At 45.3% G+C, this 19,524-nt stretch overlaps 1 protein-coding gene across 2 annotated transcripts in view; it reads right to left on the reverse strand.

Moving 5' to 3' along the window:
* Positions 1-19,524, reverse strand: part of LOC147729730 (sphingosine-1-phosphate transporter SPNS2-like) — a 327,355-nt gene that overhangs the window by 86,356 nt on the left and 221,475 nt on the right. For both annotated transcript variants that reach the window (XM_086954611.1, XM_086954612.1), the window contains exons 4-5: positions 11,875-12,026; positions 6,861-6,927 (exon numbers count right to left, since the gene is read on the reverse strand). In XM_086954611.1, the coding sequence (XP_086810737.1) occupies positions 6,861-6,927; positions 11,875-12,026 (219 nt within the window). The remainder of the gene's footprint in view (positions 1-6,860; positions 6,928-11,874; positions 12,027-19,524) is intronic.

A 19,524-nucleotide genomic window follows, 5' to 3' on the forward strand; every position in this document is an offset into this window, starting at 1 on the left:
GAGCAAGTACTGTCTCATTATTCTATAGCAGTCCTGCAGTGAACTGCCAATACTGTATTAGTAAACCATATAATTCCTGCAGTGAACTGCCAATACTGTATTAGTAAACCATATAATTCCTGCAGTGAAGTGCCAGCGTTGTCTAATTAAACCATAGCAGGCCTGCAGTGAAGTCTCAGTACTGTCTCATTAAACTATAGCATTTATGCAGTGAAGTGCCATCATTGTCTCATTAAACTACAGCAGTCCTGCAGTGGAGTGCCAGCACTATCTCATGAAACCATAGCAGTCCTGCAGTAAAGTGCCAGTGTGTCTCATTAAACTACAGCAGTCCTGCAGTGAAGTGCCAGTGGTGTCTCATTACTCTATAGCAGTCCTGCAGTGAAGTGCCAGTGCCGTCTCTTTAAACTTCAGCAGTCCTGCAGTGAAGTGCCAGTGCCGTCTCGTTAAACTTCAGCAGTCCTGCAGTGAAGTGCCAGTGTGTCTCATTAAACTACAGCAGTACTGCAGTGAAGTACCAGTGGTGTCTCATTAAACTACAGCAGCACTGTAGTGAAGTGCCTGTGCTATCTCATTAAACTACGGTACAAAAGGGGGTGGTGATGGACGGAGCATCTGAATCAATCAAACGCTCACACCCAGTCAAAAGATCTGGGTTTAATCCATCACTGTTCTTTACCCCACTCTGCCACCCCAGTTCAGACATGGCTATATGCAAATCAGTCTGACCCTGTGCCTCATGGGAACAGTCCAGCCCGAACTGCCAAGCCATGTCTTCCCTGGACCGGAAACAAGCTTCCGAGGACCGGTTTCTGGCATTCCAGCCGTCTTCAGCCCGGCTTGCTTGAATCCAGTGGCAAAGTGAGCAAGGGACTCACGTCTGAGCATACCCTGCCACACTTATGGCGGCCAAAAGCGGTACAAAAGGGGGTGGTGATGGACGGAGCATCTGAATCAATCAAACGCTCACACCCAGTCAAAGATCTGGGTTTAATCCATCACCGTTCTTTAGCCCACTCTGCCACCCCAGTTCAGACATGGCTATATGCAAATCAGTCTGACCCTGTGCCTCATGGGAACAGTCCAGCCCGAACTGCCAAGCCATGCCTTCCCTGGACCGGAAACAAGCTTCCGAGGGCCGGTTTCTGGCATTCCAGCCGTCTTCAGCCCGGCTTGCTTGAATCCAGTGGCAAAGTGAGCAAGGGACTCACGTCTGAGCATACCCTGCCACACTTATGGCGGCCAAAAGCGGTACAAAAGGGGGTGGTGATGGACGGAGCATCTGACTCAATCAAACGCTCACACCCAGTCAAAAGATCTGGGTTTAATCCATCACCGTTCTTTAGCCCACTCTGCCACCCCAGTTCAGACATGGCTATATGCAAATCAGTCTGACCCTGTACCTCATGGGAACAGTCCAGCCCGAACTGCCAAGCCATGCCTTCCCTGGACCGGAAACAAGCTTCCGAGGACCGGTTTCTGGCATTCCAGCCGTCTTCAGCCTGGCTTGCTTGAATCCAGTGGCAAAGTGAGCAAGAGACTCACGTCTGAGCATACCCTGCCACACTTATGGCGGCCAAAAGCGGTACAAAAGGGGGTGGTGATGGACGGAGAATCTGACTCAATCAAACGCTCACACCCAGTCTAAAGATCTGGGTTTAATCCATCACCGTTCTTTAGCCCACTCTGCCACCCCAGTTCAGACATGGCCATATGCAAATCAGTCTGACCCTGTGCCTCATGGGAACAGTCCAGCCCGAACTGCCAAGCCATGCCTTCCCTGGACCGGAAACAAGCTTCCGAGGACCGGTTTCTGGCATTCCAGCCGTCTTCAGCCCGGCTTGCTTGAATCCAGTGGCAAAGTGAGCAAGGGATTCACGTCTGAGCATATCCTGCCACACTTATAGCGGCCAAAAGCGGTACAAAAGGGGGTGGTGATTAAACTATAGCAGTCCTGCAGTGAACTGCCAGCGGTGTCTCATTAAACTATAGCAGTACTCAAGTGTAGTGCACATACAGAGTTAGCCTGCTTAGAAGCATTAATCCACCCAAAGCATTGAAGTCTTAGTGAAACGTTGGTTCTGTCCTATTAAAGTGATTTGTCCAATCCTATTATTGAGGAACAGTTAGGACAGCACCTTAAGACCTGTTCTGGTTTCTGGAAATACCAATACTGAAACCATCATGTAAATGTAAATGTAAATGTGTTTCGATTTATATAGCGTGCTTTAACCCAGGGGCCTCAAGGCGCTTGCTTAGGGAACCCGTCCTGGTATTCCCCTGTGAGATACCCCGGCCGGGTATCCACAAGGTGAAAGCCAGGCATCCCGCCGCGAGGGGCCGTAGTGGAGATTAAGCAAGCTATTGCCCAGAGTCGCAGAGTGTGACCCCGTGAGTCGAGTAGGCACCAGAGCGAGAATTGTCGACTCCGTGGAATTTTTGAGCCCGAGACCCGCCGAGGCGGGGAATCGAACCCTCGTCCACGGCCGATCTCAGCTTCTGGGTCTGCCGCCTCTAACCACTGAGCCACGCTTCTCCACCGTAATTCCGATAACGAACGAGACTCCTCCATGCTAACTAGTTACGCGACCCCCAGCATTCAGTCTCTTAAATTTTCCTAGTCTTGTGTACCAATTTAAGCATTCATTGCTAAATTTGTTTTATGAAATGTTATATAGCCGACCACTTTTTTGTAATTACACTTTGACCCAGGTCAGTGAGTATCAAGGGTTTACCCCGTTATTACCTACCACTTCCATTATTTTATGGGCAGTTTTTTTTATAGCACAAAACATAACCAGAAAACACGCTTTACATGAGCACCACTTATATTACACAAGGACACATTCCTTGTTTTTTTTTTGCCCTTGCTGAGAATCGAACCTCGTTACCCAGTTCCCAAGTCGGCAGCTCTGACCGTTATCCCACATCCTCTCCCCTCTTTGCCAATGCTTGTTTTACCCAGCAGTACGTCAGATAAAACCAGGACTCGAGTCAGGGGTACACGCAGGTACACCGCGTCTCCCCACTCTTTTCACAGGGTGGACGCCGTCCCCCTGCCAAGAAGCTGGGCCCCACAGAAATATGCTGAACCTGTCCCGGTGTAATTTTCAGACACCGGGACACGTTCAGCACGTGACGTCATGAGGTCATTTGCATATTGTCAGCCCCCCCACTTCTTTTTATAGGACTTGTGCCCTGGATAAAACTGTCTCAATGTACCTTTACTGGCTTTGCCACGGCTCGCCTCTGGCAAATCCCAGGTCCTTTAAAGCTCCTGTTCCAGTCAGAGTGTTGAAATATCTGTGTGCGTTCACTGAGCACTAATGGCCGCCAGGCCCCGCCCCCACCGGGCCTGGCTGCACTGGGCTTTACTTGGTCACACTCCAGCAGAGGTCGTAGGTCCGGCTCAATCTGTTTGCGTCGTTTCCCTTCGGCAGTTTTGGGAGATTTATTTCCTTTTTTCTTCATTCTCTGCCGCAGAGTAATTACTGAAAGAGAAGGAAACTGCCGTCTCGGGCCCAATAAATGGGCGGAAGCGGGAAGAGGGTGTTTCCCTCAAACAGGAAGTGCGCCATGCAAGATTTCTCGATAGGCACGCGCCAGGGTGCCAGTTAGGACCGGGCTTGGGGTTTCCAACCTGCTTTTTAAATAAATCTATTTAGCGCTATTAGAGATTTCATTATTGATTGTGAGATGTATTGTCTAGCTGATTTTTTAAAAGTATTTTAAGAGTAATTGAAGCCTAAAATAACACCCCTCCCGCGCCATTAAAAATAGCCACGTCATGATAAGTTGGAGATTGCCACAAATATAAATTCATATGATTAAAACAAATAATCAAAATACTGCAGACTTCAAGCTATGGATGTCTTAAATACTCATAACATTTATTTTTTACAATTTCTTTTTCCAAATTGCCAAACAAATTTTGAAAATAAGGTATTAATAAAGAAATATCTCTGAATAGGAAGAACGATTTTTTAATAATTCGCCTCAGTACAAGTTACAGAAAAAGAGAAGCCAGCTGAGCCCAGAGGAAGCCTCTGCTGAGGGGAAATTGCGAGGCCAGTGTCTCTGAAGTGACCAGTAGAAGAGGGGCAGTGTCAGTCACTTTGCCACGAATGGAAGCCACAGGACCCATCCCCTCTACATTTACCCCTCCTTTCTCCTTTCCTGAACACTGTTCTCCATACCTCTTGCTCCTCACTCTGACCTTTGAAATTACCTGTAAGTAGGGTGGCCAGGTGTCCTGGATTTGCCGGGACAGTCCTGTTTTCCATCAGCTGTCCCAGCCGAATTTGGGAAATTTAGCTCGTGTCCCGGTTTTGAAAGAGTTCGACTGAAAACAGTGGCAGGTGCCTTTTTATGTTTTCCAAATCAAGGCTAGTTATCAGCTTTTATAAGGAAGCAATTTAATTAACAGCCATGCTCTTGGGTTTACACAATTGCATTTTTTGTTTATGTTCTTACTGCTTTTTATGTATTTTCTGGTGAGGAGCGCTGTCATTCAGTGCGCTGGGTTGAAGTAAAATTGGAGTCCTTCTATTTTTGTGAAATGTCCACGTTTTTGGCTTTACAATTCTGGTCACCCTACCTCTAGGTGGCATAAAGCTGCACACAAAAGGCCAACTAAACATGGCATACTATGGACGCAAGGCCAGTGCTGGAGACTTCTTGGTATCCAGGGGGTGGCACAGGCCTGTAGGCCTGTAACGGGCATCACTATGCTTGCGCAGTACATCACTCTCCAAGTTTCTGCAGACAGAAGGCTCCATCTTCAAGCTTTGGGCCATATGTATCATTGAAATTCGCATTCGCAAAGGCCGAAATTCGCAGAATTTCGGCCTTTGCGAATGAGAATTCGCAAAATGATATGTATGAAGGAAAATCCAATGCAAAATAAGGAATTGCAAAATTTGCGATTCCTTAAATGCAATGTAAGAAGGCAAAAAAAATTGCTAAATGGCCTTAAGGAATCGCAAATTACCACCAACTTCTAGTTGGTAGTAAGTTGCAAATTCCTTGAAAAATGCACATTTTTGCATTTTTCAAAGTGCCATGTGACACACATACATGTCTTTAGGGCATGTATGTGCACAGCATGTATACCTATGCTTATTTCAGGGGTCCAACAGGGTGTCCTTTGGACACCCCTGCACCCTTGAAATTATTCTCAATTTGTGATTAGCAAATTGCGAATTCGCAAATTGAGAAAAAATTCTCATTCCTTCTTATGGGCCTCCTGGCCCATAGAAATGAATGGGAAAGTATTCCTTAACTGCGAATTCGCAATTTGCGAATTCGCAATTAAGGAATATCAAGAAATCGCTAAAAAATGCGTTTTTCTTGATACATACCATTTTGCGATTCTGAAATAGCGATTTCTTAAAAATCGCTATTACAGAATCGCAAATTGGTTCCTTGATACATATGGCCCTTTGTGAGCTGAAACAGTAGCATAAGACATGAGTACCTTCTGAGGGCCCTCGACGACCCAACTAAATGGAGTTTTCAGTTTATGCAATTTACTCCATCATTGAAGTGCCTGATATGTAAATGTATTTTATGTAGATTGCGTAAATCCGGAAACTACTGTATTTGGGGACGATCAACTAGCAGTACGATGATGTTTCTTGACGTTTCGTATCTTTTCCTTACTCCTTGATGCCCCTTGGTGTGATTTTGATTCTGGGTGTATCTGCTTCTTGCTGGTGCTCCCATAATCAGGGCTCCCGGTTTTACGGAATTAATTTTTTAAACATTTTCATTCGTATTTATCAATATCTATTTTTTGGCCATTTTATTGGCATTATCCATATTATTTTATGTTTTGAGAATAAAATGGTATATTTCCACATTTATTTAACTGATAAACACACGCACTCATACTATGATGCCTGTCGCGTTTTTGATTAGCAAATTAAGAAGCCAAATATAACAAAACACTACAACGGCAGGTAAATATTAGCATTACATACAAATATATGTTAACATATGCTTGTATTTTAGGGAGTCTGATCCTGTTTTAATTCTCGATGGGATCTATCTGCTTAGCAGTTGGTCTGGAATTCATGACAGACAAGGAGAGTCACTTACAAGAAGCACAATTTTTAGTATTTTTCCACTTGTAAAAATAAATGCAGACAGGAAATAGATTGTCTTCTCTCCTTATTTATCTGTAAAAATCAGTAAAAACGGAAAACAGGAAGCCTTACTTATAATGCAATAATCCTCTCCACCCTATGAACCTTCCTCATTTCTTGAGCGTCTCTTTTTTAAATCCCTTCTTGCCCTCGCTTCTCTCTTGTTAAGTGCTCTTTCTTTGTCCATATAGCTCTTCCTCATTCCCACCATAGTACGGAAAATCTTCTTACCCACCGACCATAAGTCGGCTTTATTTCGAATACTACACCACGCAAGCAGCCACAACTAATCATCAGAGCAAGTAGGAACTGGGTAAATTGTTTTATATGCAGGTGAAATCTCACGGAATTTGCATATTTTACACTATGATAAATGTGCACTTTCTTTTGACATTATTTGGTTGTGCAATTTCAAGTAATTTTCACCCGCTGGAGCCTGATTGAAGCAGCGAATATCTTTCGTAAACATTGAAACCGAGGCCATTGTCTACATCAACTAGTCTCCTCTTGGTATCTCATGTGACTTTTGTATGTGAGGTATGCCCCAGCTGAGAACATTTTGTGCAATATGTATACTTTTACATCATTTTAATTAAAGTGATGCTCCCCGCACCAATACAACACCTTTCTCCTACCCCTCCTAGCTGTCTAGTGACCGGTAACACAACTAGTTTGCTGGTTGAGAAGCAGCACACATGCCGCACAGTCGCTTACCCGTAGCGCCCACTGCCAGTCGCCGGCCACCTGTTTCACCGTGGATCCAGTGATGTACCCCAAGCCGCTGCAAGAAGCACAAAGAATGAGTGACTCCCCCCACAGGACACTGCTGAAACCCTGCTATGATATAATGGGGGTTAAATACATCATTGTATTGTTTCAATGGGCTTTACATCGAACTTACTCCACGCAACAGTCTTCAGAACTGAAACTGGTGGCTCCATCGCCTTGTCGATTGGATTTCTAAATTGGCTTCACGTCCCAACCTCGCTTTAGGGAGCACCGGAGTGCCTCCTCATTTCAAGCGCAATTCTCAAAGCATTTGGCAAACCGGGAGGTGCATAAAAAGATTTGCAGGGGTAAGCCCCCACTCATTATTCCCAGAATCAGAATTGATGGTATTTCAAAGCAAATTGCAAATATGAAAATGTTGTCAGTAGGGTTCAGGCAAACAAACTTAGGGAGGGTCTTTGAGCACTGCTGGCTGGGTCTACCTGCAAAAGTAGGTGAGCACTTACCTAGGAAATGCACAGACATTTAGATCTACCAATGGTAACTAGCGGTGTATATTCCTGTATGCTGCACTGAGGGAATCTCCTCATATTTAATGGGGATGTTGATTAATGAACAGTCAACCCACCAACATGCCTTGTGCTCAGTGAGGTCAACTGTAGTGAAAGGCGGGCACACAAACCATCTGCATCAAAGTCAGCTGTGTATGCTGTCTCCTTGGTTGATAGGGCACTGGGATATTGACACGGGTACAGTATGTTGCATGCATGTTTGCAACAATTTCATGAGCGGATCATGGTTGGGGCTTGGAATACGCTGAGGTGAGGAACCTGGTGTTGCAGCTATATTACTGAAAAAGACAAATATATTATTTTTTTTAATAAAAAGTTGAGTGCCCAAGCTGGTAAAATTCTGTTTAGCCCTAAGGGTGGAAATCCTTGCACCATTTCTGGAGCCAGTGGTCTGAGTGGCGTGTCTTCATGTGGGGGTGGGGGATAGCTGTGTTTTATTATTAAGAGGTACTGAAACTGGAGTGGTCCAAGTTTGCGCCCAAGCCTCATGATGCCACCCGTGCCCTTTGTACCTGTTGGCCCTGACGAAGGTGCCTAGAGGTTCACAGCGATGGCGCATAAGGGACCTAACATGAAGTCGTGCAGCCGACACACATCAGTTGTTTCTTTCCACTTGATTGAATAAACTCGTTTCCAGTAATTGCAGGAGGAAACAAGTCACAGGCTGGGAATAGACATGCAGTGCATTGTGTTTGGGAGTGGAGCTGACTCCTGCCTTCCAGGCATCCATCGTCCCCGGCGCACAGCCTAGGAAGGGCGAGTCCGGCATGGCCAGGAATGGGACATTGTGCAGTCCTTCAGCTATTCTTAGAACCCCTTCTCTCAGTGTATCACTGCCACTAAATTGTCTATTTTGAAAAATATTAGAGGGCCTTTGGGTCGGCCCCTACAACCCCTGCTTGAAAGAAATGTCGGGCACATTTTGGATCAGCAGAAAGACTCCCCGTTAACTATTGGCTATCAGGTGTGTTCGTCCGCCTGTCTACAGACTGTTTACCATTGAAGTGCAACTTTGGTGAAGTGAAGCATCTATATTTGGCAATGGGGGTGCATTTGTGCTCCTAATAGTGTGTGCACACTTGCGCTCACATTTCACCAAAGGTGATTTTGCGCCTCAGTGGGATTGTAAGCTTAAATGTGAGTCTCTGCACCTGAATGGGATTTATGGGCCAAAAGTTCTTTTCAAGAGTGATTTTTACACAGTAGTGTGAATTTACTTCTAAATGTGATAAATCCCCTAAACGAAATGTTGTGCCTCAAGATTTTTCTTCCTAAAAGTGTTTCACATTACTGTTCGTGTTGGATGAACGGTGATTTTGCACCTTTTTTTTCTTTTTTACCTAAATGTAATTTGGTCTTAATTTGATCTTTCCGGTTGACTTTGCACCATAGGTGATTTCGCACCTAATTATGCTTGTACACTTATATGTGATTTTTAGCTAAATGTATTTTTGCTCCTAAAAGTGTTCTTGTAACAGTACCAGTGGCAGAAATAACAACACGCTGATAGAAAAACATGAAATCGTCAGCTCAGCATACTACGAATATGAAGACATTTCGTCATGATGCAACTAACCCGATTGGCTAATGGCCAATCTTTTGAACAACCTGGGATTTGATCCAACAAACTAGAAAGCAATACACCTGAGCCAGAACTGGTTGGACCTGTGGGTGCTGTTTCGGATCATATCAGAGCAAGTCTTACTCAGGATCTCATCATGGCACAAAGTCAAGATAAATTTGGAGGTAACCACATCACACCTGCCTCCTATTTGACGTGGGTTCCCTACCTGATAAAACTGACTGGTCATTGCTAAATGATTGCGTAGATCTTGAGGCAGAAGGGAGGGAGAGAAGAGATGACGCATATCAGATCTAGAATCATGATAGCTCAAGTTGCACTACTACGCTTGGAAAGGTGGACTGAATGTTGACCATGTCAACTTGACTCAAATTCTGGTTAAGAACTGGGGGCCTCATTTATGAAAAGTGACGCTTCGCTGCGTGAAAACAGCGATGCGTCACTTTTCATTGTGCCCTCCTTGCGACACCAATGATGCGTCATATTTACAGTATGACGCATCATGTCGCAAGGAGTTACAGGTACGTCAGTATTTCTGACGTATCTGTAGGCGCAAAAGTGACGCAATGCTGGAGAGTGTCACAAAAGCGACGCAACTCCAGCAATGTGTCCTTTCACATGGGGCAAGCCCCATGTGAAAGGGCCTGCGTCAGCCTTACGCCTGCTATGAGGCAGGCGTAAAATGTTGACCCATTTGAGTCCTAGAAGCGGCGCAGTGAAATCTCATAGATTTCACTGCGTCACTTCCATGACCCTTTCTTACGTCAATACGCCCCCCTTGCATACAATATACCTGGCGCAGGTATAATGTGGCACAGGGGTTTACAAAGTGACGTATCTAGGTAGATGGATCACTTTGTAAATATTGCGCAACAAGGTGCATTTTTTATGCCACTGGTGCGTCACAAAAAGTGACGCACCGGTGCCGTAAAAGTGATGCACAGCCTCATAAATGAGGCCTTGGATCTCTGCTGACCCAGAGAGGGGGCGTCTTCCAGACCTGGATCATTGTGTGTTGTATCCTGACTAGAGGCTGGTGTCATCTCACTCAGGGACACAAATGGGGGATGGCTCACCCAGGCCAGGGTAGAAGGCCTCCATGTGTTAATAGTTGTCATGGCTACTAGATGATGAATGAGACTATAGACTATACCCGATGGAAGAAAATCATTGTTTCTCAAAATACTTTTCTGTGTTTTCCTGCTTGCTTGGCCATCACATCTGTTCATGGGTAGAATGCATTGTCAGCATCCAGCTGACAGTGTAAAGGTATCTTCTTGGCAACAGGTGTTGTGGTTAATATTACAAGAACGTTGTGCTTAATAATGCATGTTTAGAGCTGTGTGATATTCAAATATTTATCATCCCTGGGTCACTCAAACTTTGAGAAACAGGTGCAGCATTAGTAATCTCTAATGAAAACAGCAGACACTCCTTGTACCAGAACAATACTTTTTTGTGTTATCTGACGCCCATCGTTATATGATCCCTACGGTTAATATGTGCTTATTTCATGTGCCACTGAGTTTCATTGAAGATATACCAGGCACTGTATCTCTAGATACCCCTCTCTAGCACAGTAGCTGCTCTCAGGCATTATAGGCCTTTCCCTCTGTAAGCAAAAAATTACAAACACATGAGGTCTACAGAGTGCCGTAATTTCTTAAAAAATGCAAATTAGAGCCCAGTTCGCTCATGCCTTTGATATCTCTTCTTGGCCACTAATCCTGACTCGCGTTCGCCTGCGTTTAAAGTGCCATTAATATTTTAAGGGGCTCAGTATAGTTTGCACTAAATCCAATTTCCTTCTACATTTTGTTTGACTTCCATGAATAAATCCTTCAGATCTCGGCTCAACTTCAGCCTGTCGGGAGTGCTGATATGAAAGATCTTCTAATTGACACTCGTCAACGTATAGCGTACTAAGCGGTAGGCTTCGTGGTGGCGGCCTCTGGTGGGTGGCCTCTCCGGTTCACAAAGATGGAGCAGAAGGGAGGCGTGGAGTAAATTAGGACATCAGAGAGCAGGATCCCCTCCTCAGAATTAATTAAAGTATCTTTAAAGTGTCCCAGCCTTCCCTTCCCCTAGGGATATTGCACCATAATTGATGGCTCCGCCCACCTCTGGCAGATTCTACAAAGTTATCCGCTTATGGAATCTAAGACAGATGGTGTCTTCACTCTAGAGGCGCGTGTCAATAAAATCAGGGCTAAAGCTTGGCGTGTCAGGTTGGGTGTGGTTTCTGACTTTTCTCACTTTCAACTAGTGTTGTTTCCTTTGATCTGTCTCTAGTCTTTTAAAATGGTGGTACTATTTGGTACACTTGTTTGCAAGCATTTATCTACATCTCGGTGCAATCTCTTGTTTTGTTGCAATAGACTATACTCAAGCCTTCATGGGCAACATGTAGAGTTCAGAGGGAACTAAAATGCCTCAATTTCCATTAAGAAACTCTAACTATGGACTAGAATCCACCAGCTGCATTTCTTGCTCTGATAGGGTTATTATTGTGGAGGAAATTCAGCTGCTGAATTCTACTCCATATTTAGTTTTCCCTCCAGAAAATCGGTGATTTTCAATTCCCTCCAAACTCTACAGAAGGCTCTATGCTTTCAAATAATAGTAACATTTTTCAGAAAATGTGTACATGATGTTTTTACTTGAATCTGACAATACAGTCTTCAAATTCAGGTATAGACAGGCCTGCAACTCCTGAAGCATTGAATTGTTGGTAATAGGAGTCAACCCTGGATAAGCGCACATGACACACAGGTGGAGATTTAGTGGGAAAGACTTGTGTATGGACAAAAGGACTCTACGTTCTTACAATATGTGGACACAGTACCTTCCAAGCGGGATTGCGAAGTAGAAGACAGACAGCATGAGGGTTCTTGTGTTCTTAGTGAACAGGTCTCCGATGATGGTGGGAGCGATGGTGGAGTAACTTGCTTCGCCGATGCCGACCAGGCCGCGCGAGAGGACGAGGAGCCAGAAATACTGTAGGAGGGAGCAAGAAAAACACCGGTAACAAAAGGGTCTTGGCTTTATAAAACATGGGATTTTCATCAACACTTACAATTCCTTCAAAAGATGATCACAACCAAGAAAGAAAACTACATTGTACTAAAACGTTTCCAAATTAAAAAGTGCATAAGAGTGTACTTGATGTAGGGAATTAAATCATATCCATGGCAGTAAGCAATCTATCAGGTTGTAAAACTCCACAGTGCAGTCAGGAATGAAGGGGAAGGGGATTATGTTTGTCCTGTTACTGTACACTCTAGAGTAGAAATAATGAATCTTATTTTGAATAGCCAGAGGTGCCTTACTCAGAATCCCCCACCAAACTCTCAGCCAAGAGAACGTTCTCGGATTGCTACGCATTTATTTGATTTCAATGATTTGGTGTAAAATGGTCAACCCACATTACTGAAATGGAATGGTGGTGCATTGTGTGACAGAAAATGGCGAAAGAGCCCAATTCGGCTGTAATTTTGCAGCCTCACTATTGCGGTAACATATTTACGGGGGATTGCTCCGGGCCTTCAAGAGCTGGATAAAGGGAGGTCTAGGATGACCACTTCATTCTACACTACTGTGAACGCTTTCTACAATTCTAAACTGTTGCCAATAAATCATTGTTTACAGATGTGTCAGTCTAAGTCGTTGAATGAATGATACTTTTGGCTCTAGCTAGTGCTATATAAAACTCAAAATAATAATGTCAAATTTTAATGAAAAACAGGACTACAACACCCATAATGCATCAGGTTATGACACAAAAGACCAGACTTGGAAACAGCGTCCGTAATGATCTGGAGGGAGGTGATCACTCTAGGAAGGATTCATCATAAATGGTCCCAGCAACGCAAGTGGCCCTGTAACCAGAGCAGGCAGGCAGACAGGTAGGGGTGTGTGGTTTAACAATACTTAACTGCCTTTCACCCTAACCGTCACCTTGGGCATCTTTCAAGGGATCTTATTTGAAGCCCAAAAATGTACCTCATCGAAATTCTCATGCAGCAAGGTATGCAATATATAAAACATCGAAAACAGATCACGGTTTAGGAATACATTTAAGAATGGTATTAGTAATTTAGTTCGAATAATTTCGGGTGATTTACAATAAGGTGCTTTTTATTCTGTGCTTTCAATTGGGTGAAATGTTCAGAACCTTCTATTCTTTTTTTTTTAAGTTTGAAAAGCTTTATTGAGTTGAAGAAAACAATGTAAAACATCAGTACAACAGCACAAATAAAGAGCAATAGGAATTAAAATAATTGTGGAGAATAATGTGCCAATAAACAAGAAAGGCCCCAAAAGGGGAAAACGATATACAAAGAAAAAATGCTTTTATAACTTTTCATTTAGAACCTTCTATTCTAAGAAAGGCGCGCGAGGATAATTTATCATCTTACCTGGAAAATATTCTCTTTCACTCATTTCAGGCTCCCTCTCCCGCCTCCTAATTCAAGTGAACCAATCGGTTTCCATTCGTAGAGGACACATGAAAATGCATCATAACCCTCGTTTCTTGTCATAAATATATAGTCACACACACACAGAGACTACTAACATTATTGATATTCTAACTACAAAAAATGTGTGAATTCAAAGGCTCTTTGAACCAGAGCAAATGCAAGCTGTTAAGCTGGTCAACCCAGCAAGCTCTCTTGTTTTAATTTGAGGGTCACTTCCCCTTTGGCTCGCTTATGATCTACAACAAGCCACGCATCCATCGCGCCACTGTTTCAAAAATAACTTGAACCAGATGATTTCATACCTTTAGAGGTGTTGTACTTGTGTGTCCCCCCTACCGTAAAGTATTCTCATGACTGATACTCCTGTAACGGGCACCCGTGACCAGAGGATAAATGAATGAGCTCATGCATCCTGCTCTGCCCCAGGCTATGTCTCCTTTCTCCCCTAATGCTTCTCAGCTTCTCCCAGTTCTGGTGGTGAAACCCACACTGGAAGCCGAGCCCACAGAGAGACAGACCTCATTGTCAGGGTTTCGAACCAAGGCCAAGGCCTTTGTCCTCATGCAGCTTCTATGAGAAACGGAGATCAACGAAGGTTTCCCGGTGAGCGGATCCCTTTGTTGGGCGCGTTTTCTGCATCCGATGAATAATATCCACGTATAATGGTGTCTTCAGGGCATGGGAGTTTCGCACACTACACCCAATACTTTCATTGATAGTCATGATGGGAAATTGATTTATGTCTCTTCTTAGATCACCGCAAGGTGATTCCATTTTCCTTTTCCCTATCCCTGTCCACGTTTGACTTTAGACTCTCATAGTGTTGGGACAGTCGAAGACTAGATCGGTGTAAACCTGCTTCGATGTAAGAAGCCCCGGTGCTAATTGTGGAATGCGAAACCATAGTCTCTTATCACTTTCACCCTGGGGTGTACAGAAGCCGGATTATCACTCTGAGATGTCCCCGGATGGCTTAGTTCTGCTTCTCTTTTCCTTGAAGAAACGAACATCTGTCATCCCTCGGGAGGTCGGATTTGGTTAGGAATTTTCAAGCACAGAATTTCTGCTAAATTTAGTCGCAGACAGTAATTGGGCAGAAGTGATAGCTGCTGTCAGGCTCCTGCTGGGTTTGCTTCTTTTCATGTAGGGTTCCCGGAGGCTCTGGCTATTACATAAAGCCCTCACCACGGGAAGCCACGAGCAACACATTCTGCTTCTGCCATGACCACGTGACTCCCGAAGACCATTCCGTTTCTTGATCATGTGATGCCCCAGAACCTCACACTGCCCGCTCTCACCATAACCACGTTAGTGCCAAAACGACACTTTATTCTCACAGTAACCACATCATCCACACGACCACACTGCCATCTTCCAACAAGACCACATGATACCTCAAATGTCCAACCTGCCCGCTCCCAAAAAAGCACATAATACCCCATAGTCACCCAGTGTAACCTTACAATTCCTCCTTACACTTTACCACAAGAGCACACTTTTGTCTTCCACCGTGACTGTGATAACCCAAACCCTCACCCGCACCTTCTCTATCATAGTTAAGTGCTCCCAAGATCACACATCGGACACAACCAAGACCACGCTTCTCTCTTCCGTACACCATATGAGGTCTGCGAGAACCCTTTCTCTATTCACTGAGCACTCGATCCCCTAGACCACGCTTCCCTCACCAACCAGGACCATGTGGCACTTCAAGACAGCACTTTCTCCTACCATTAAAGCCACATGGTACCAAAGAGCACCTTCTCTTCCTCCACTGCCACCACATGATCCCGAAGAGCACATGCTTCTCTTCGACTGCAAGACTGATCACAATTGCATTGCTTTCCGTCTCAAAGCACTATAATAATTTAATGCCTAAAATCTGAGTTTCTCCATCCACCAAGCCACGATGCCCAAGATCACGTTTTCCTCTTGCACCAAACCACATATCCTCAGGAACAGGACTGCATGTTGTCTCTCTTTGTAAACCAACCAACTGATCCCAAAAAGCACACTCTTCTCCCTTGTAGCCAAGTGATGCTCAAGACCTGACCTCCTACACCCAGGCCACTCTGCTTGCGCCATGGCCACGTGATGTCATAAGCACCCAGCATGACTCATATAACATAGTTTACGTTTGTGCTCCTTAAGCATTTGCTGCAGGCAATGTTTCTTAGAGAAGCGGTCATTGATGGAAGCACCTACAAGGCTACAACAGGCTGGAGGCGCGTGAGGGGTGTAGGCCATGGGTTGTAGTTTGTAGGCGGTGCATTGACTTGTTACTGTGTCACATGCCTGTCCTCAAAGTTCTGGTATTGTTGCTCTTGCTGTCCCCCTCACCAACATTTGGGTTAACCTTGAGGGGATGCAAGAGGGGGCAGGGCCTTTCTTTAAGGTGGCATGGATGTACCGGGCGCGAGGGACGGGCACATTCAATTTTGAAAGGTCACACAAATCAATGTACCCTGTTTACTCTTTCACCTCAAAAGCCAGCGAGTTTCAATCTTTTAAAACACATAATTGGTTAATGCTTACATAGTTCATCAGGTTAATGCTCCTGCTGCAGAGAACTCTCAAAACGAATACTCGCTGATTTCAATCCCGAAGGGCCTATTCAACCTTTCATCGAGTGGAATGTGTGATAAATAACAGCTGATGACCCACCCAGTCCCTGCACGTCCTGCTTACTGCAATATGCAGGGCTTAGGGTTATTCTCTTACTTCACCCTGGCACTGAGTCAAGTCTGTATTTTTAAAGTTATTCAGACACTGCAGTCTAGTTTTTCCTTCTCCAAACCTCTATGATCAGGAACTTTAGTCCAGTTCGTGCAGTTCATCTCGTCCACAGCTGGGGCTCACAGGGTCCCCTGGTGCTGAAAGAATGCCCAGGCCAGTGTCTCCCTGGTCACATGACGTCATCTAATACCTTTCATTCGATTGGCCTGTTCCAGGTCCACTCAGTATTTTACCGTCGACGCCATGTTGGCAGTGGCTGGCGTGGGGTAGTGGGCGCTGCGACCCCCTAAAGCCTGGTGTCTGCCAGTCTGACGCACATTGAACCCTGGCTGGCCCGGGGCCCCAGCAGGCCCCCGGCTGCGCTATGGCAGGTCCCGGCGCACATGGCGCCTTGATCTGAGACAAGCCAAACACCTCGCCCAGGCCTGCGCCTCTCACGCCGGGGCTGCCGTCTCTCACGGGCTGCCAGACGGGGAAATTAAGAGGGGAAATGAGAAGCCCGGCTCGCCAAGGTCCCAGGCCGGGGAAACAGCTAGATAAACAGGGCGGCCAGGGCAGGAGCTCTCCAGCTCCGCGGCCCTCTCTGCGCTCTCAAGGCGTTTTCGCTCAGGTGTGGTTTCGTGCCAGGAAATTGCTCTGATCTACCCTCGAAAATTATTATTTACATTGCACCGCTTCCCCCAAGTGACCTCCGAGTGCACGCGGAGAAAAGGGCGCCTTTGTCTGCTACGTCTGAGAGTTGTACAATTATAGATTTTTAGAATAACATTGTAGTAAACCCCCCATTGCAATAACACTGACGGCTGCTGCTGTGTGCCCGGGGCAGTAAATTCGGAGGCAGGGTTTGTGAATTCAAGGGCTCACGCAACACCTGCCGGCTTTGGGAACCCACGCCCGCCCCTCTGGCCCCTTAAATACACGAGTAAAAGAGGTTTGCGTGCAGGCCAGGCTGGCGTGACGCCGAGTACACTGCAAACTGTAGTTGTGTATCTCAGTGGGTAAAGCACTTGCATAGAGATATGTGTAACCCTAGGTCAAACCTTTGAAATCTAGCAGGGCCACCTCAGCATTTCATCATTCTGAGGATGCAAAAACGAGCACCTTTGAGGGGCGTAGTAGAAACTCTTATTAAAGCAGTAATTCAGTGTTTGAAGTGTGCTACGGATTTTGTCAGTGATTTTATGAGTGAGCTACTACACACAGGGCCGGCGCCGGTGACGCCCAAACTACTCCTCGGAATTAAGCGTGGGCGGAAAATCCGTTCCGCTCGCGGATTTTGCGGATTTTCGGGAAATCCGCAATCCGCGAGATTTGCGGATTTCCCGCAAAATCCGCAAATTCGCACGCAGCGGATTTTTTTGGCGGCGCGCGGCGTTGGTGATACAATTTTTGCGGCGCGCGGCGTTTATCATCGTTTGCCGAGTTGTTTTTTTCGATAGTTTGCGAGTGCTGCGCCATTTTGGATCTTGCTGTGTGATCCCGCGGGAATTGGCGAGCGCGATTACGTCATCGCGGCTTGCCAGCGATAGTTTGTCAACGCGAGTACGACGAGATCACGTCTCGCGGTACTTCGCAATTGCGAGATTTGAGATGCGGCGCGCGAAAATATAAATTTGCAATTCTGCACAAGAAATCCACCAGCAAGCAGCATAAACCTTCTAGAAATGATGATTTTTATGTGAATAACTCCTTAGTTTGACATTTGCCTGCACTTTTTTAGCGAGGAGTCCATTTTGGGGAGGGGGGCAGGGGGGTGGGAGGAAGGAAGTGCCCCATAGTCTTCAACTTCCTGTTCCTGTTCAGCAGGCTCCTCCCAGTGCTTTGTCCATCTCCTGGTCACTTTTCATTCGGATGTGGACCTGGAAGGATTACCTTTTGTGGATGCTGCTGGATCTTTGGATTTGAGGCCTTTTTGACTTTCTTTGGATCACTGTTGGATTAGAAATTTTACAAGTAAGTTTGTTTGGGGCATTACAGTTGCTGCAACTAAAATTTTGGGATTTTCGATTTTTGGGCTGTTTTGGGGCCTTTTCCCAGGGGTACTCAGTGGTGGGTGGACTGATTCTTTCTGTGGGTTGTCTTGAATTTAAACATCATGGAGGCCATAGATGAATTGGGATTGTGCTGATTTTTCTGTGTTTTTCGATTTTTTTTTTTTGTAAAATTTTGTGTTTTTCGATTTTTGACCTGTTGTTGGGGCCTTGACCAGGGGTAGTGTGAGTGGTGCATGGGCCTAGTCTTTCTGTGGGCTGTCTTGAATTTAAACATCATGGAGGCCATGGATGGAATGGGATTGTGCTGATTTTGCAGTGTTTTTCGATTTTTGGGGGTGTTCATGGGGAGGGACATGCCATGTGGCTGGTGGCCATTTTGAGTGCAGCTACAGGCACTGGCCATGTGCTGGCAGGCAAGTGGCCATTTTGAATGCAGGCTTTGTTGTTAGGCCTCCAACCATTTTGCCTACTTTTCAACCTTTATTTATGCCAGGGGTAGTGAGTCTTGCATGGGCCTAGTATTTCTGTGGGTTGTCTTGAATTTAAACATCATGGAGGCCATGGATGGAATGGGATTGTGCTGATTTTGCAGTGTTTTTCGATTTTTGGGGGTGTTCATGGGGAGGGACATGCCATGTGGCTGGTGGCCATTTTGAGTGCAGCTACAGGCACTGGCCATGTGCTGGCAGGCAAGTGGCCATTTTGAATGCAGGCTTTGTTGTTAGGCCTCCAACCATTTTGCCTACTTTTCAACCTTTATTTATGCCAGGGGTAGTGAGTCTTGCATGGGCCTAGTATTTCTGTGGGTTGTCTTGAATTTAAACATCATGGAGGCCATAGATGAATTGGGATTGTGCTGATTTTTCTGTGTTTTTCGATTTTTTTTTTTTGTAAAATTTTGTGTTTTTCGATTTTTGACCTGTTGTTGGGGCCTTTTCACCAGGGGTATTTGAGTCTAGCATGGGCCTAGTCTTTCTGTGGGCTGTCTTGAATTTAAACATCATGGAGGCCATGGATGGAATAGGATTGTGCTGATTTTGCAGTGTTTTTCGATTTTTGGGCCTGTACTTGTGGCCTTTTCACCAGGGGTATTTGAGTCTAGCATGGGCCTAGTCTTTCTGTGGGCTGTCTTGAATTTAAACATCATGGAGGCCATGGATGGAATAGGATTGTGCTGATTTTGCAGTGTTTTTCGATTTTTGGGCCTGTACTTGTGGCCTTTTCACCAGGGGTATTTGAGTCTAGCATGGGCCTAGTCTTTCTGTGGGCTGTCTTGAATTTAAA

Source organism: Lissotriton vulgaris, chromosome 2_1, assembly GCF_964263255.1.
Source record: "Lissotriton vulgaris chromosome 2_1, aLisVul1.2, whole genome shotgun sequence".
In the NCBI taxonomy this organism is placed as follows: Eukaryota; Metazoa; Chordata; class Amphibia; order Caudata; family Salamandridae; genus Lissotriton; species Lissotriton vulgaris.